At 24.7% G+C, this 19,118-nt stretch overlaps 4 protein-coding genes and 1 long non-coding RNA gene across 15 annotated transcripts; 3 read left to right on the top strand and 2 right to left on the bottom strand.

Moving 5' to 3' along the window:
* The first annotated feature begins 164 nt into the window (after positions 1-164).
* LOC147658050 (lysosomal acid phosphatase-like) lies at positions 165-3,693 on the top strand. 4 transcript variants are annotated; one of them, XM_086904167.1, is made up of 7 exons: positions 165-437; positions 932-1,139; positions 1,231-1,326; positions 1,791-2,030; positions 2,148-2,454; positions 2,554-2,780; positions 2,909-3,693. In XM_086904167.1, the coding sequence occupies exons 2-7, from the start codon at positions 942-944 to the stop codon at positions 3,053-3,055; spliced, it is 1,215 nt and encodes a 404-aa protein (XP_086760293.1). In that variant the 5' UTR covers positions 165-437; positions 932-941; the 3' UTR covers positions 3,056-3,693. The 4 variants fall into 4 exon arrangements, with proteins under 4 accessions (XP_086760293.1, XP_086760297.1, XP_086760295.1 ...); XM_086904171.1 differs by having other exon boundaries at positions 169-437; positions 1,027-1,139; XM_086904169.1 differs by having other exon boundaries at positions 212-437; positions 913-1,139.
* On the top strand, positions 2,651-9,544 carry Past1 (putative achaete scute target 1). 2 transcript variants are annotated; one of them, XM_086904166.1, is made up of 7 exons: positions 2,651-2,780; positions 5,474-5,985; positions 6,072-6,385; positions 6,591-6,699; positions 6,855-7,173; positions 7,640-7,810; positions 8,014-9,544. In XM_086904166.1, the coding sequence occupies exons 2-7, from the start codon at positions 5,500-5,502 to the stop codon at positions 8,217-8,219; spliced, it is 1,605 nt and encodes a 534-aa protein (XP_086760292.1). In that variant the 5' UTR covers positions 2,651-2,780; positions 5,474-5,499; the 3' UTR covers positions 8,220-9,544. The 2 variants fall into 2 exon arrangements, with proteins under 2 accessions (XP_086760292.1, XP_086760291.1); XM_086904165.1 differs by lacking the exon at positions 2,651-2,780 and adding an exon at positions 4,770-5,148.
* On the bottom strand, positions 9,337-9,861 carry LOC147658049 (uncharacterized). The gene is made up of 2 exons (XR_015290950.1): positions 9,605-9,861; positions 9,337-9,512 (listed from the first exon to the last, which is right to left on the bottom strand). It is a non-coding gene; the product is annotated as an uncharacterized LOC147658049 (long non-coding RNA).
* Lst8 (MTOR associated protein, LST8) lies at positions 9,681-12,127 on the top strand. Its single transcript, XM_012490189.3, has 7 exons — positions 9,681-10,353; positions 10,425-10,577; positions 10,669-10,730; positions 10,842-10,992; positions 11,135-11,337; positions 11,406-11,548; positions 11,629-12,127. Exons 1-7 carry the CDS (start codon positions 10,228-10,230, stop codon positions 11,751-11,753), a joined length of 963 nt encoding a protein of 320 aa, XP_012345643.1. The 5' UTR covers positions 9,681-10,227; the 3' UTR covers positions 11,754-12,127.
* Positions 10,764-17,630, bottom strand: Gga (ADP-ribosylation factor-binding protein Gga). Of its 7 annotated transcripts, none has more exons than XM_086904161.1 (12): positions 17,539-17,630; positions 15,855-16,017; positions 15,542-15,702; positions 15,035-15,268; positions 14,771-14,944; positions 14,486-14,705; positions 13,841-14,185; positions 13,568-13,700; positions 13,074-13,441; positions 12,762-12,928; positions 12,534-12,644; positions 10,764-12,430 (listed from the first exon to the last, which is right to left on the bottom strand). In XM_086904161.1, the coding sequence occupies exons 2-12, from the start codon at positions 15,889-15,891 to the stop codon at positions 12,338-12,340; spliced, it is 2,043 nt and encodes a 680-aa protein (XP_086760287.1). In that variant the 5' UTR covers positions 15,892-16,017; positions 17,539-17,630; the 3' UTR covers positions 10,764-12,337. The 7 variants fall into 7 exon arrangements, with proteins under 7 accessions (XP_086760287.1, XP_086760288.1, XP_086760286.1 ...); XM_086904162.1 differs by lacking the exon at positions 17,539-17,630 and adding an exon at positions 16,371-16,415; XM_086904160.1 differs by lacking the exon at positions 17,539-17,630 and adding an exon at positions 16,130-16,258.
* Between the last annotated feature and the right edge of the window lie 1,488 nt (positions 17,631-19,118).

Genomic DNA, 19,118 nt, shown 5'->3' with positions numbered 1-19,118 from the left:
TCATAATAATTGAATAATATGGATCAAAATAAAATAATATTTTGTCACATTGCTCGATCTTATACCTTTCTTATATTTTATACTATGCAACTTACTATATACTCTGTGACAACAGATATTCCCCACCATTACGATGCGTATATGAGCGCACTCTAGTGTCGAATACGTTATACGATATTATCTGACGGATCATATCGATATGTTGCACATTCTTTCTACCGACATGTTGTATATTTAACGTGTTGTTTTAAAAAATATAGATATTGATTTTCTACCTAATTAGGAATTATCGCGCGTGTTTTTCTTTTTTTTTACAAAAAAATTGATAATCTAAATTGTTAATCGATTCCTCTCTTTTTTTCCACAACTCTCGACAACGTTGTTTTTTCTTTCTGCGTTGTTCTTCTATATGCGCAAACGTATCTTCAAAGATATATGTACGTATAAATTTTTAAATATTCATTTGTTCATACATCTTTTTATTTCGTTTCATCGATCGATTCGGTAATAATAATAAGAGTAACGGTAACGAAAAGTAACAAAAAGTAATGAGAAAAACGGTTATTTCGACACATACATATAATGTTGATAATTGATAATGATAAACATTAACGATCGAAGATTAAATTCAATCGCTAATTAATAATAATAAAATAATATATACATCTGATAATACACAAATGAAATATATATGAAATATATATATACGTATATGTATACGTATTTCAATATACTGTTTGTATGTGACAAAGATTCACGTAATAAGAAAAGTATGTTCCTCCTTTATTACACAATTTTATTTCTAATCTTATCTTGTGAGATGTGACTTTCGAATTAATATGCAAAGTTATTTTATTTATAATATACTATTTTTCTGAAAACTTTAATAAATCATCGAAATCAATCAATTAGTGCCACATCATCCTTCCAGATGATTTTTTATGCGAGACACGCATAATAAATATAATAGAATGAGCGAAGAAAATAAACAAAAATCGTGTAACAATTCTCAACGAAATAACATAGGTACTCACATCATGGTTTCGATACTCAGTATCGGTATCGGTTCTATATTATTTGCGTATGTGGCATTTGCTTCAACGATAGGTACACAAACTACTATACAACGGGTGATATTTGTAAGTATATATATATATATCATTTTGATACACGTGATTTGATCGGTGTATCGTATCCTTGTAACAATTAATCTTGATAATGATTCAACAGGTTTTTCGACATGGAGATCGTAATCCTACGGAAACTTATCCAAACGATCCATATCGAAATTACAAATGGCAAGGCGGTTGGGGAGCTTTAACAAAGGTTATTTTAAATTTTAAATAAATCGACATTAAATTGACGAATAGATCTATGCATAATATATATATCATATTTATATATTAATCAATCGAATTTTATTTTAACATGTTGATTTTTTATCAACCCAAACATATTAATATATTTATTTGTTAAGTTAAAATTGATATTGATTAAATTTATAAGATCGAAACGAGAAAAAAATATTAGCATTATGTAATGATATTATTGATGTTATATCATTAAATTCGTAAAATTAAAAACACTGTTTTGGAAACTAAAAAATGTATATACATATACTTATATGAATAATCACACGAATAATTTATTTTATTTAATCAATATTAAATATCAAACGTATAAATTTTTTGATCTATTATTATTATTATTTTATAAAAAAAACAAATTTTTCCATTGTAGAAATCATTACATGTACATACATAATCCTGAATGTTTCACGTTATATACAGGATGGTATGCTACGAATGTATAACATCGGTCAATGGATTCGCACTGAATACGGCTCGATAATTGGCAACACATACGATAGTACTCTATCTCTGACGCAGAGCAGTTATGCGGATCGGTGTATAATGTCCGCGCAAGTTTTATTAGCAGGTTTATATCCACCGACCAATGACGAAATTTTTGTATCAGGTTTGACCTGGCGACCTGTCCCTGTTCATTCGACTCCTAGAAATTTGGATAAGGTATATATTAGCTTTAGACATTGGAATAAAACTGTAACATATATACACATGCTAATAAATGAGAGAGAGAGAGAGAGAGAGAGAGAGAACACCAAGAAAAAAAAATATAATTTTCAGGTGATTGTAGTTAAAGCACCTTGTCCAAGATTAGAAAAAGCTTTGAAAGAAGCATATGTGAACGAATCTAAACGGCCAGAATCTCCGTCAAGCGACTATTATCAAGAACTTTCTAATTATACTGGACAAAATATTTCAACGATTACCGACATTGAATTTTTATACAACACTTTGGAAATCGAAGAACGCAATGGTTTAAAATTACCCGAATGGACACTCAAATACTATAATCAACAAATGCGTGAAATCGCAGCTCGTAGTTTAGCCATATTTACGAGTAACACGTTACAACAACGACTTCGTGGAGGTATAAAAATTGTAAAAATTATTCTTAATATAATTAATGAAAATAATATTTATTTATGTATGTATGTATGTATGTATGTATATAACTTTTTCCTTCTAGGACCGTTGCTTAAAGATATTTTGGAGCATTTGAATGCATTTAATAATAATAATAATAATCAAGATACAAGACGAGCATATTTTTATTCTGCTCATGATATAACTCTCGTTAATTTGTTGAGAACCATGGGTTTCACGGATGAATACTTTAAACCTGAATATGGATCGACGCTTATTTTTCAATTGCATGCTACGTCCAATTTTACAACAGAAGACATGGAATTGAAGGTAATATTATTATTGTATCGAAAGCGATCGTTTTTTTCCCAATTATGTTTATTATTCTTTTGAAATTTTTTTTCACTCCCTCTCTCTTAATATCTTTATTTTCAATTTCTCTTTCACTTTTTTTACAGTTGATGTATCTAAATGATACAAAAACACTTATACCACGCTATATGAATATACCTAACTGTGGTACACCTTGTTTATTAAAGAATTTGATGAAATTGTGGAATAACGTGCTTCCTGATAACTGGGATAACGAATGCTCACATTCATAATTCTTTTTAAGAATTTTTTTAACTCGTATAAGTTGGATACTCATTAACTTAGAATAAATGTGAATGAATGATAATTATCCTTTTTCCAAGACAACTATTCTCGAATGTCATGAAAATACATATGTGTGTGTGTGTATATATATATATGTGTGTGTGTGTGTGTGTGTGTATATTCAACAATTTATTTTATAAAAAAGTAACAAAAAATTTCTGTTCCTACATATATCCATGATAGCACATATAATCGCGAAGTATGCCGTATCATACGAATCAATTCTAATTCGAGCGAAGCTGGTTAAGATTACTAAATTGGCACAAAATCGTTTAACCAGGATGTGTCCGCGTTGCTTACGCAACAAATGACACTGAATGTTTTGCATGTCTCGTTACGCAATTCGAGAACGATTATTCCAAGCACTCTTTCCGTTTAATTCAAATATTCAAACAGAAGATAATGCGCGAATGTCGATTAAATGCCATCGAATACGAATCGTATTAATCGATACATGTATGTAAGTATGTACTTACAACATGTCATACAATTTTATATTAAAAGTCAAATATGTATATACATACTTTTTTATATATATATATATATATATGTAAAACTAAATAAATATAATTTTCTAATAATATAATTTTAAATATAATTTTCTGATAAATATCATTATTAGTTTTAATAAGAAATTAAAGATAAATTAATTTTAATTGTTATTAATGATTATATCAATTGAAAAAGTTCAATAACAATAAAATTAGAAAAATTTGCCAATTTTATTCCTCTTTCTCTCTCTTTTATATTTATGATTTTTTTTCTTTTTTTTTTTTAATAGATAAATAAATGGATAAGTAAACGAATAATATATAATATATATATATAAAATAGATGGAATATGACCGACCTCAATTAACAGTGACGCGTAACAGCGTGCTCATTTCAAGATAAAACTAAACACACGCGTGACTCTACATAGCCATACATATACAATATCTATATGTATAATATGTATATAGACGTATGAATCACTCAGCAAAAGGAGGTTTGCTTATCTTTATAGAAAAGAAAAGTTCCTAAAATTGTGTTATTGCTGCAGATAAATATATCAATATATATATATATATATATATATATCAATTATGTATTTTTATTCGATTGACTTCTATTTCAATAAAAATATAATCATTAATTCAATAAAAATAAAATCATATATTTCATTAAAAATATAATCATATTTTTTTCATTTCAAGTCAATCGAATTCATGTATTAATCATGAATTCATGATTATTATTTTTTTTAACTTTCTTTTTTTATTTTTTTATTTGTTTATTTATTTATTTTTTTTTTTTTTTAATCATAATTCATAATTCCGATAGATTCAAGAACAACGAGTAATTCCATATAAATTGATGCAATTGTGTACATAATCAATTAAATATATCTAATCAGTATTTAATAGTCATTGAAAATATTTGTACAACTTTTGTTCCTATTTACGAAACAATGCATATCGTTGAAAACGAATATCTATAAGAATATCTTCCGTTGAAAAAAAAGAAAAGAATAAAAATATACATAGATATGTAATATTCACCTAATGCAACAAGTAAACAAATAGAAAGGAAAAGAAGAAAAAAAGAATAAGAGAAATGTCCAAGAAATAGGAAAGGGATACAAAAGAATAGAGGAGAATAGTGAAATGCAGAAAAGAGAGAGGGAGAATAGACTAGAAAATGGAAGGAGGTATACTCAGATGCGCGATGCGCAGTCGTATTGATATACATGTAGAATTGTTCGCGACGTGGTCTGTTGAGTGGTCATACACAACCGGTTGTTTTCTTATGACTAACACGTTCAAGTGATACATGATTCCCTTTTATCGATCGTGTTTTAGAAATAAAAATAAATTATTAAGTTTCCATCAATTTTTTTTTTAAATTTATTCTGCTGACAAAAAGTGCATCTCAATTCAACGCTTCAATATATATATATATATATATATAAATTATACGTGCTGTCAAACGTCGTACCGTATGATAGTTTTTCATCATTCCTGTCACTATTTGTATATTTTACAGAATCAGTGCAAAAAGGGTAGATTTTTTTTCCTATTAATTTCTCAAATATTTTTCATCATAATTTTATCTTTCTTTATTTCTTCTTCTTACTGTAATATATCTACGATATTCGTAAAATATTTATTCATAAATGTATTTATTATTTAATTTATAAAAAATCATTATTATTTAATTTAAAAAAAATAAATAAAATAAGATTCTAACAATTGTTACATCAAAATTGTGAATTAATATCAAAACCGGATTAAAAATATATCTTTATTCAGCAAAAAAAAAAGATGTTTAATATCATGAACATTTATAAAAATTTGTAATGTAAATTTGTATTATTATATTTGTAGGATTATTATCTTGATTACCATTCGAGATGTTCAGTTGGTTAACTCGGGAAGAAAGCGGTAAACAGGATCTCTTTGAAAATGTTGCTGATGGCCTCAAAAAAATATACAAATCAAAATTATTGCCTCTCGAGCAGCATTACCAATTCCATGATTTTCATTCACCTCAACTTGACGATCCGGATTTTGATGCAAAACCCATGATTCTTTTGGTGGGTCAATACTCCACAGGCAAAACCACTTTCATCAAGTATTTGCTAGAACGAGACTTCCCTGGAATAAGAATTGGACCTGAACCAACGACAGATCGCTTCATTGCAGTTATGTACAATGAGAAAGAGGGTGTAATCCCTGGGAATGCTTTAGTTGTTGATCCAAACAAACAGTTTCGTCCACTTTCTAAATTTGGAAATGCTTTCCTTAATAGATTTCAATGTTCTACGGTCGCATCTCCTGTTTTAAAAGGCATATCTATAGTTGATACACCTGGTATCTTATCAGGCGAGAAACAAAGGGTATGTATTTTTTTACAAGCTTTTATTAAATTTTTATATTAGTATAATTTTTAGATTTAAGTAATAATTATTTTCTTTCATATTAGGTGGACAGAGGTTATGACTTTACTGGCGTTATGGAATGGTTTGCCGAACGAGTAGACAGAATCATCTTATTATTTGATGCACATAAACTTGACATTTCTGATGAATTTAGACGTTTGATCGAGGCATTACGTGGTCATGATGATAAAATTAGAATTGTTCTTAATAAAGCTGATATGATTGATCACCAACAACTCATGAGAGTATACGGAGCGTTAATGTGGTCTTTAGGAAAAGTTTTACAAACTCCTGAAGTAGCCAGAGTATATATTGGCTCGTTCTGGGATCAGCCTTTAAGATATGATGTAAATAAAAGGTGAATAGTCTAATATTATTAGTTTTATTTTTTTCTTAAAATATTAATCTCCATAATAATATAATTTAATTATTCTATCTATTATACAAAGCTATTAAATATTTTGTATAAATTCCTGGAATTTATATATAATCTTTAAAATTAAATATTCTATATATACAAATGAAAATTATATATTTCTTGTTATATTTGTATTTGTTTTCAGATTATTCGAAGACGAGGAACAAGATTTATTCAAAGATATGCAATCATTACCTAAAAATGCAGCGCTTAGAAAGCTTAATGATTTGATTAAACGTGCACGGTTAGCAAAGGTAACATTTTTCACGAGCGTAGAAATGATAGCCTATCCGCTATCAATCACCGCGCCCTATTACTAATCTTGATTATCAGTTACATATTGAGTTGTATAAATGTATCAATTACATTTAAAGACAATGATAAAATTTAATTATATATCGATTTATAGGTGCATGCTTATATAATCAGTGCTTTAAGAAAAGATATGCCCAGTGTATTTGGTAAAGATACTAAAAAAAAGGAACTTATAAAAAATTTGGGTCAAATTTATGATCAAATACAAAGAGAACAACAGATTTCACCTGGTGATTTTCCAGATTTGAAAAAAATGCAAGAATTCTTAGCTCATCATGATTTTAGTAAATTCAATACTTTGAAACCTAAATTATTAGAAGTGGTTGATAATATGCTTGTTAAAGATATTGCTCAACTTATGAGTATGATTCCTCATGAAGAAATTGGCACAACATCAGATTTATTCGTGAAAGGTATCTTTCTCTATTTACATTTTTATCTTTTATCAATATATGAATGTTCTCATATAAATATATGAAGTTATAAAATATAAAAATAAATATATCCATATTTTATTTTATTAATATATTAAATTTATATAATTATATTTATATGAAGAATCATCTCATGGTAAATGAATGTTTTCAAAAATTTGTATAATTAAATTTCATTGAATATATTCATCGGTTTCATCACTTTTATCACATATTTTAAATCACATATGTAATTTATAATTTTCTTTCTTTATTTTCATATTATTCTGAAAAATAATCAAAAAAATTAAAAATTTTTTTTTTTATCTTATTGTTGTAACTGCATAGATTGCTGCGATCGTCTCATTAAAAAAATTTTCCTATATCTTTTTATATTTTTTATTTATATTCAAATGATATGATAGATACTTTATGAGATTGTATGATATAATATTTTGTATCATAGGTGGTGCATTTGAAGGAGTAGTTGATCAAGTGAGTCCATTTGGATATAAACGAGGCGAAGGTATCGATGCTGGTGCAGGTGAGCCAGAATGGATAGTTAATAAGGAAAGATATAAATACAATGCAATATTCGAAAAACTCGGTCCATGCGATGGAAAAATCACAGGTGCAGGTAAGTTTTTATATTTACATATAACGTTTGTAATTTGTATTTACAATTCATTAAATTTCAAATAAAGAGCAATTTTTCTTTCTAAATAACATTATTCAAAGTTTAAATGTATCTTCATATGAAGATATAAATATGAAGAGTTTTTACATTATATTTGCTATTAAATATTAATAATATTCATTCATTTGGAATTACATTTTCAGCGGCTAAATCGGAAATGGTAAAATCAAAATTACCGAACAATGTACTTGGAAGAATTTGGAAATTATCCGATATAGATAAGGATGGATTTCTAGATTCTGATGAATTTGCTTTAGCGATGCATTTAATTAATGTAAAACTCGAAGGTTATGATCTACCTGCAGAATTACCAGATCATTTAATACCGCCATCGAAGCGGAATGCATAATTTAATTTTCAATTTTATTATATTCATATCTGTTCTAACTATGATGTCTAAATATGATTTGATGTATGTTTGGTATATGTTTACTGCGCACACATACAAAATTATATTTATTAATATATATATATACATATAAAACTCGCCAATACAACATCGCCAAATATCAAATCGATCAACGTTGCTAAATTTTTTAAAAGGTTCGAAAGAGTACGCGATAGTCATGAACTTTATTTCAATAAATATTTTTATAATTTTCATCTAATTAAAATGCAAAAAATTTGGAAAAAAGAAAAAAAAATAATAAAATGATTTTTCTTAAATTGCAAATTGTTTTTCACGTATAGTTTATTCAATGCTTTCGAAATATACCACATACTCTTTCGAGTTACGCTTTCTATATTCAAACGTTTGGATTTTTCATAAAAGTACGAACTTTTATTTTTTCTCAACTTTTTTTTCTTTCTTTATTTCATGTCACATCAGTAATTAATAATAAAATTTTCTATTAATTTGAATATTTTCATGAATTGTAAACACAAAAATAAAATTATACAGATATATACGAAGAACGAACGAATGAATGAATGAGAAAATACACGCGCGCGCGTATGTAATATATTTTTCTTTAATTTTTTTGAATATAATTGTTGATACAAATTATTATTATTATTATTATTATTTTGTTATTATTATTATTATTACAATTATACATAATAATTATCATTATTGTTATTATATTTATTATTATAATAATAATTATTATTATTATTATAGCATATTATTATATCATTAAATCTTAGAAGTGTACAAATTCATTGTATCACTCTATGACTAATGTTTCAATTTTTTTTAATTTATCAAATATGTGAATTTTTCCTGTTTTATAAAATAAGAAAAAAGTGTAAAAGTATAAGATGTTTATATTTTCTAATCATATAGCTGAGTGTACACAAATGTTCGATAAAGCAAAAGTGATATATCTTTAACAAATATCTTAATCTGTGATCAAACAAAGTAAGTTGTTCTTTGGTATTAACAGAAATTTCCATGGAATGAAATTGTTATCGTATCGCAAAAATATATGTAATGATACGAGTCATATCAAAAAAATGTAATGATATTGAATCATTTTATATATTTTTTATTTCTTTATCTATACAATATATATTTTTAACAAAAATTATTAATATTAATAATCGATAATATAAACATATTCTAATTTTAAAAAGAAAATAGAAAATCGATAAAATGATAAATATATTTGAATAAATTTTCTAATATGTTTAAAAAATAACACTGCAATTGAAAAATAAAAATATTTCAAGAAATTAAATTGTATCTTTTTTTACATACATAATAATGTATGTAATATAATGTGTCATACATACATAATGTTTAGAAGAATTCATTTTCTTCTTTTATCGACATTAAATACATGTGTATGTCTTTCCTTAACTTAACTTTACATTAGAGTTGTCAACCAGCACGATTCGCTATCCTCTCCACTAAAAAATAGCTCAATTCTACGGCGAATTTTTAAGAAGAAGAATGCCTAACATCATATTATCTCTACTGCTACATTTAGATAGATAGATGGAGGTGCTTTAACGAAAATCTGATCACGTGATATATCTTTACTTAATGTGCAATGGAGGGTAATGTGACGTCACGTATTCTCCTCCTATGGAAATAGGGGAATTGAACTACTTTTTTCTTTTGGTAGAGGGGATAACGTATCGTGTTCGTCCAACTTCATGTTTTGTGTTTATAACTTGTCATATGATATATTCTAGTAATTGATGCATTTAAAGATACATTACGAATTGATCATTTATTTACAGTCAATATATTATTATTTAAAATCAAGAATAAGCTCACTGAACAAAATTCTGTAACAATAGAAGTAAAGAAACTAAAGAAAACGAAGGGTATAATACATGAAATTTTAACAGAAAATTACAAAATATTACAATCGAATTTTCATTTTTAAAATATTTCTACATTTTAACAAATGACTGTGGATGGTACTAACAGCAACGAGCAAGTTATTCTTGTAACAGGTGGTTATGATCATACAATCAAAATATGGCAACCTCATACTGGAGTTTGTCAACGTACTGCGGAACACACAGATTCGGTAAAATTTTAATATTAAACGATATATTTTATTTCAAATCTTACTTTTTTTAAAAATTTTGTTCTTTTTAGCAAGTTAATGCTTTAGATATTACTCCTGATAAATATTTGATAGCTGCTGCTGGATATCAACATATAAGAATGTATGATTTAGTTTCAAACAATCCAAATCCAATTATTAATTATGAAGGAGTATCAAAAAATATTACAGGCTTGGGTTTTCAGGTATTTTATAATTATATTCTGTTAACATCAATAGTATATTATTTTTAATTGTGAAACTATCTTCAAGACGATAATATTTTATTATATATAGGAAGAAGGTAAATGGATGTATACAGGTGGTGAAGATTGTTCAGCTCGGATTTGGGATCTCAGGCAAATACAAATACAATTTAAATACCGTACTAATTTCTTGGCATAAAAATATAAAAATAATATTGATAATAATAATAACAAAAATGACAAAAAACAATTATAATGTTATAGGTCAAGTAGTTTTCAATGCCAACGAATATTTCAAGTATCAGCTCCTGTAAATTGTGTTTGTTTGCATCCTAATCAAGCAGAACTTATTGTTGGTGATCAAAGTGGTGTTATACATTTATGGGATCTACGATCAGATCATAATGAACAATTGGTGAATATGATCAATGAAATATATAAAATAAACTCATTTAGTATGTTTAGGAAATATTTTGTTTTGTTAGTAATCCATCAATTAATTAATTTTAATTCTATCTCTATTTTTATTTTTATGAATAATTATTCTTTATGTAAAGATACCAGAAGCCGAAGCATCTGTGCAAGATGTTGCAATTGATCAAGATGGTACATATATGGCAGCAGTAAACAACAAAGGTCATTGTTATATTTGGACGCTCACAGGAGGAGTAGGTGATGAACCTACGCGTCTTAATCCTCGTCACAAACTTTCAGCGCATAAACGTTATGCGCTTCGATGTAAATTTAGTCCTGATTCCACGTAAATATAATACATTAATTACATATATAATAAAGTAATAAAGTAATAAAATCATGTATCTTATCCAGACTTTTAGTAACTACGTCCGCTGATCAGACTGCTCGAGTTTGGAAAACTACGGATTTTTCTGAAGTACAAGTACTTCAACATGAAGCAAAACGATGGGTCTGGGATGCTGCATTTAGCGCAGATTCACAATATATATTTACCGGTAACAACATAATTTTTTTTTTTTTGTTTTATTATATTTTTTTTTTTTTAGATTCAATTTTAACATTTTATTCAATTTAGCTTCGTCCGATGGTGTTGCAAGATTATGGAATGTATCAACAGGAGCAGTAGAACGAGAATATCAGGGCCATCAAAAAGCAGTCACTGCTCTTGCTTTTCGTGACGAAGTACTTTCTGTTTCCTAAACGAATGATATATTTCTTCAAATTTTTAAATAAAATATCGCATTTGTACATTTTTAATAATGAAGAATATCATTTCAACTTTAAATTTATAATACACTATCTGTATTTTCGTATTTTTGTTTGTTTGTTTGTTTATTTGTGCCTTTCTTTTTTTTTTCTATTTTTCAATTATTATATTTATTTTGATCTTTATTGTATATGATTATAATATTCTCTCATGTATTTCGATCTTAAAATAGATTTGTTGATATTTTCGTTTATGTAAATCACAACATGACTTATAAATATCTACATAACATTAATATTATCTCAGAATATAATAATAAAGATAAAACTGTAATTACAATCTGAGAAATAAAGTAAAAGAAACAATATCTTTTGAAAATTCATATCTTAAAAAACAATGTATTCTCCTTTTGGCTATTCGAGTCTGTAATTCTTGAATTACAATCTGAGAAATAAAATAAAAGAAACGATATCTTTTGAAAATTCATATCTTAAAAAACAATATATTCTCCTTTTGACTATTAGAGTCCGTAATTCTTGAATTTAATTTATATTTCAATTATATTACTTTAAGTACTTTAAGCTAAAGGCAATTTTTCTACTTCACCCATTTCTGTGAAAGTTTCATCATCCATAGTATAACTTAACATAAATTTTAACGATACCGTTTCCTGTTAAGAAACAAAAAAATTATATAATTAATTAAATATAAAAATTATGTTTATAAAAATCGATAAATGTTTGAAATACAAAAAACAATTTTCATTGTTTTACCTTGGTAGGATTTGCAATTAACATAATTTGAGTAATTGCAGATGGAGGTAAAAATGGATTATGACCAGGCAATTCTGTTCCAGAAGGTGGCTGAAGTCTACATTTACATCTCTAAAAGCAAAATATTATCAGTTTTCAAAAGTTATCATTAAATCAATCGAATTAAAATTATTAATTTGTATTAAATATTAAATTGTAATTATTAAATAAACATTATTCAAAACATACTTTTGGCACCACTGCTTGAAACAAGTAATTAGTAAGTGGCTTCAAATTCTTACTCATTGTTGTAATTACTACAACAAATACATCTTTTCTTGGATTATCTCGAGCAAAATGAAGCACTACAGATATACCATTTTTTTCTTCAATTACTGTTATAGGTGGATTAATACCTATTGAAAAAAATAATAAAATTAATTAACAATCAATTTTTATTAACCATTATTATATATATTTAATTAAACATGATATTAATTATAAATATATAAAAACGATACAATATAATATAGAAACGAACAAGAAAAAAATATTGATTACCTGGTTTAATATCATGAAGATTGATATTAATGTCTGTCAATGGTTTAATCTCAGGTTCTGGACTAATCGAGTTTTCTGTTGATGGTGTTATTGAAGCAGCATCCCATGTACTTAATCGATTATTACATTGATTTGTATCTATTTTTTCATTTACATCACATTCGATAATAGTTTGAGAATTTGTATCATTATAAGACGGAAAGTTATCATTTGATTTAAACTGAATGTCAGATACTTTATCATTTTTCATATTTGTAGTCTTTGATAAGTCAGAAAAATACGAAGAATTGCCACTGCGAGGAGAGGTCGTTGAAACATAATGTTCTGCTAAGGGTTCGGTATTTGGTGGGCGGTTTATACTTTGTTTACTACAGAGATTTAAAGTAAAAGGACAAAAAAAAAAAAAAAAAAAAAAAAAAGAAGAAAAAATGATATAACTATGATATATAATAAAAACGATCAAAAAGTAGAACAAATATATGTGTTTTACTAACCTTGCTGATTTCAAACGTGAATTTGATACTATGCCTGATAAACTTTGTTTAAGCAAAGAATCCAATTCGTTTAATTCCTCCAGTGCTTTTGCTTTACTGTCAATTTTCTTTTCAGATGTGTTGATTAATTCATCTGAAAATGGAATGTTACTCACCATTTGTTCATTTATTTAATTGATCAAATTCATTACTAAAGACGTTTGATTTGTTCAATATTATTCATTGTTATTCAATCAAAAGAGCGTATATTTCAAGCATTTTATGTTCACGGACCTTTCTTATTTTTAGGTAAAACATTGAGCGGCTGCATAATTGAATCAGTCATTAAGAAATTTGTATTGGAAACCGAAGAAATATCTGAATTTTCAGACTTTCCTAATGAATTGAAGATATCTCCTAAAACTTCCATATCCGACTGATGATTTGTTGTTATTGCATTGTAACTTGCATTTACATCATCACTTTTAACAGGAATGGTCTCCATTGGAGAGGATAAATCTAATAAATACGGACTGATGTTGGAATCTGTTTTAGGTTTTATACATTTACCATGAATTATAATTGTAGTATATTTCTCAAATACTTGTTCCAATTCATCACTTGCAGCAAGTACATCACCTATATATAAATAAATAGATATACATGTAATAAAATATAATATATAATAATATATATATATATATATATATATATATATAATATAATATATAAATAAATTATTTAAATATAAAACAACCTTAAAATTCCAATTATTATGATAATTATAAATTTAAAAATTATATTATATTATATACTTATAATATAATTTTGATATTAATAAAAATATGTATAAATTTTCTAATGTGTAATTTTATAACACATAAAATATTTATTTATATTCATCATATAGATCTTTAACAGATATTATAAATTACTAACCAAGCATTCCTTCATTATCTTGAGTTTCATTTGCTAACCTTAGCACAATTGGTTTTAATCGTTCACAAGCTTGATATAATTCTTTCATTAATTCAAGATCTTCTGTACTAGTTTCATTACAATTATATGAATCCAACATTTCTGATAATAACTTTGCATTGTTATGAACAGATTCTAATTCCATTATCCTACGTGAATTTAATTGTACCCTTCTTTCATCCTATAGAATAGATGGTTAATATATTCTGCAAAATTTTTATAGCATTTCAAATATGACTCACATACCTCTCTCACCATAGTTTTAATTAATCTATTTGCAGCTTGCAAGTCATCAGGATTTTTGCTTTGAAGTAATTTTTGCAACAATTTGGATTTTTCTTCATCATCAAATATTGTGTTCTTAGCTTTTAATACTTTTAATCCTTCTTCTTGTACATTATTCATTGATATAGAATCATCCTAAATGCATTTATAATTTTTAACATTTTAAAAAAAGATTGAAAGGAAAAAAAGATTATATTTCATAAAAAAATAACATGTAAAACTTACTTCGATAACACCTTGCTTTTTTAACATTTCATAGGCTTCTTTGATTTTTAATTCTTTTGGATACTCTTTTGTCCATATATTTAACAATTGCAATACTTTTTGACGCACTATAGCTGGTGTTTTACCACCCAAATATTTTGGTGAAACTAAACGAATCATTTCATTCAAAAAACGAAACTTTCCAACTTCTGCGTGAAAAGATGGACCACATCTTCTCATACATGTATCCAATAACTATGTAATTAAAAGTCAGAAATATGTATTACATAAGAATTATGAAAATTTAAATTTTCTTTATTATATATATGTATATATATTTATTTTTTTTAATTTTAGAAATTATTTTTTAATTTCAATTTATATTTAAATAATATTAGCCACTAAATATCAAACAATAAATGAAATAAAAATGAAATAAATAAATATATATAGCTCTTGGAATAAAATAATAAGATAATTTTAAATTTAAATTTATTATATATAAACAAAAATTGGGAAGAAACTTACAGCAAGAGCTTGAAGTGCTTCTGTCTCATTAGATGATTGAATATGCAGTGCTAATAATTTAGTACCAATTTGAATACCTTCTGATTCTTTGGTAAGCATTACGCAAAATGCTTCAATTGCAGCTATATCAGGTTTTTGATTTTGAGGATTCGTTACCCTTTCTATGTAGAAAAAAAAAAGAATTAAAAAAGAGAAAAAGAAAATATATTTAATAAATTAACTAAAATTTGATGTTTATCAAATAGACAATCTATTATTGTCTATTATAAATATTTCGAAATAATATAAAATAACAAATCGAATTTTTACTTACGTATTAGGGCCTCTAAACTTGTTGTTACAACATCCATTTCTATGATTTTTTTACAATTTCTTTAAATTTACGCGTTTTAGGTTATATGTATTTATTTGACAGCTAAGACGAACAAAAGTTTTAAAGATACCATTTTGATTCCTTCTTCACAAACAGCAATCACCTTAAAATTAAATATAATATGCTTTAATGTGTACAATTAATATTCTATCTAGTTTAATTCTTTTAATGAAGATACATTAAAATATTAAAAAAAAGTTTCTCATGAAGTTTACAAATGTTTCGTATGCAAACAGCTGTTTGCAATATAATTTACTGTAGAATTCTATTCGTAGCTCTACGAAAACTGACATGAGGCGCTGTAATAAATATTACTTTAATTCGCACAATATTGAGGACAAAAAAATATTTATAAACAAGAATTCTCAAATTTCATTATTAAATGTGTATATGATAAAAAATTTTCAATTATAATTGTAGTTTCATTGTATTCTTTAATAAATTAAGTAGATTAACATTAAGTTAAGTTCAGTGTACATCAATGTATAGACAGTCGTATTCGAACCGTCTTATCTGAATTCAGTATTTGCTTATATAAATATTCTTGACATGTGAAAATATTATTTAAATATCTGTTTCTTTATAATATATAGCAATGTTAATTATTTATGTAATTCATTAATATAAAAATACAAATATTTTTTCTAAAAATATTTTATGCAAAATAGATTTTAAAAAAAAGAATATTATGTTGAACAAATTGTTTTAAATATGTTAAAATATTTAATCAAATTTACAGAATAAAAAGCACGCATAGAAATAACTTCATTCATATTTTCTGAAAATTTTAAATACTTCTACATATTTTTAATATGATGTAAAAATTTAACATTTTTACATTTATATCCTACAGATAAGTATCATTATTACGAAAATTAGTAATTATATTATTTATTTGAAAAATTAGCATGACTTATTAAAAAAACTATTTGTATTTTATTGATAAATTTTGTTCGGAACACTTTTTTATTATATTGTTGTATAAAATATCTGAAAAGTCGTAGCAATAATTACGTGTAACATATAATTCATGAAATATAATACAATAAATTTAACAAATCAATGTTAATATTTTTTTTTCTAATTACACATAATCTTGTTTTACAAAACATTGATAATTTTATTTTTTTTAAATTTTTATTTTTATGTAATAATTCAAAAATTAATTCAGAGAAAATCAATTTATTAATATTTTCTGTCATTTTTATTTTTCTGAAATAAAGTTGAAAACATTATTGCATATAATAAAGTTTTTATCTCTTTTTTATTTGTTTTAGTATTAGTATTATTTAAGCTTTACTTAATATTATTTAATATATTTTTAATTTATTAATAAATTTTTAATTTTATAGATTAATATTTGATATATCGATACTTTTAATATTTTTTTCTTTTATTCAAAACTTTTTTTTTTGTTACATTTTTTATTACGTACATATATAAACAGTAATAAATTTATTTATTACAAAAAAAACATGAATAAATTTATTAATAAATAAAAATAACAATAAAGATTATTTTTTTAATATTTTAAATATTGAGATAAAATTTTGATTGTAAAAAGTTTAGAAAGAAAATCTTAATTTAATTTTCAAGCTTCATTTTTTTGTAAATAAATCCTTACATTAATAGCTTTTATTCTATTGTTAAATAATTTTTGTATATAAGATCACTCAATTTTCACTATGCAATTCACGAAATAACCTATACATATATGAAAATATTTTAATATATCTTGATGAAAAATGTGTAATTTACATATAATTTCTAATAAATTTATTTAAAAAAAGAAATTTTTTGATCATATAAAGTAGAATCTCGATTATTGCAATCTCCATCTATTACAATATGGAAATTTTAACTATTCTTGTATCTAAACAAAGGTTTAATCTTTTCTTATATATCAAGTAACTATCCTGTTATTAGCCGTATTTTTTTTACAAATTTTTCACTATTTTTTTTGTTTAATATCTAAGAATTCAAAATAGGAAAGATCTTTTTTTTAATCATATGATTACACGTATTTATTTTTATTGATACAACGAACAATAAAAGTTTGAAAATTAACGAAAATTATAAATAGAATCTATAAATTCATAAATATAGGATATCTCAGAATAATTCAAATTTATCAGATGACAAAAACAGATAACAAAAAATGATTCTAACTTCGTTTTCAAATAAAAAAAAACAATTTTTCGAGCAAAATTTTAAAAATAAATAAAATGTAGAATAAAATTTTATCATTATTTTAATTATTGTTTATAATAAAAAAAATGAAAAAAAAAAAATATATATATATATAATTATGAATGAAAATTTTTTTCTTTAAAATTATTTTTTTGATTTTTTTCTTTAAAATCATTATTTTTTTAATTATGAATTATGAAAAAAAAAAAATGTAAAATCTAAAACATTATTCAAGTTAGAAAAATATTTAAATAAGAAAAATATTAAGTAAAAAAGTGATGATTATTATCCTTCTAAAAATCATTTTTTCTATATTTTTTATTATTTTTTTCTATATTTATTATAGATAAAATGACTAATGTAATTACACTTTGAATGCAGATATGTTTTTCTTTAATGAAAACATTTATTGAAAACATCTCTCAAACTAATTATTTTTTAATCATATTATTTTAATATTTATCTATATAGAATAATATAAGAAATTTAATTATGTCAAAAAAAAATTTGTTGCATTTCAAAAAATATAAATATATACATATATATATATCCTTCCTTAGCTTTTAAACATTTTACTATTTTAATTATAATCAGAAAAGAGATGATTTATTCCATTTATGTAAATCAACTTGTATATGATTTTCATATTTATTTAGCTGTGGGACATTGGATTTCTAAACATACAAATCTTTCGTATAAAAGTATTACTAATAATCATTTATTTCGATTTACAAGAAATTAAATCAATTCTAATTTTGTATCAATGAACTTATTTCTTACAATTGTGATTATAAATAATAATTATTTTTTCAATGGTAATCTAAATTGGAAAAGATTCAAATTATTCGTGATGGCAGCACATGTTATAATGTACATATTTTACATTATTCGTCGATTCATAAAATAAAAATACTTAAAAAAGTTTCACTGACCAGCATTTATGTGTATATATCTACAAATATTCATATTCACAAGAAGAAAAAAGAATTCCTTTTATATTAAAGATATCGTTGT

The sequence above is a fragment of the Apis florea genome, unplaced genomic scaffold (genome assembly GCF_048593485.1).
Source record: "Apis florea isolate Af1SG1 unplaced genomic scaffold, ASM4859348v1 contig_2350_pilon, whole genome shotgun sequence".
NCBI lineage: Eukaryota > Metazoa > Arthropoda > Insecta > Hymenoptera > Apidae > Apis > Apis florea.
Note: the sequence above shows the minus strand (reverse complement) of the source record. Positions and strands in the feature narration are given on the sequence as shown.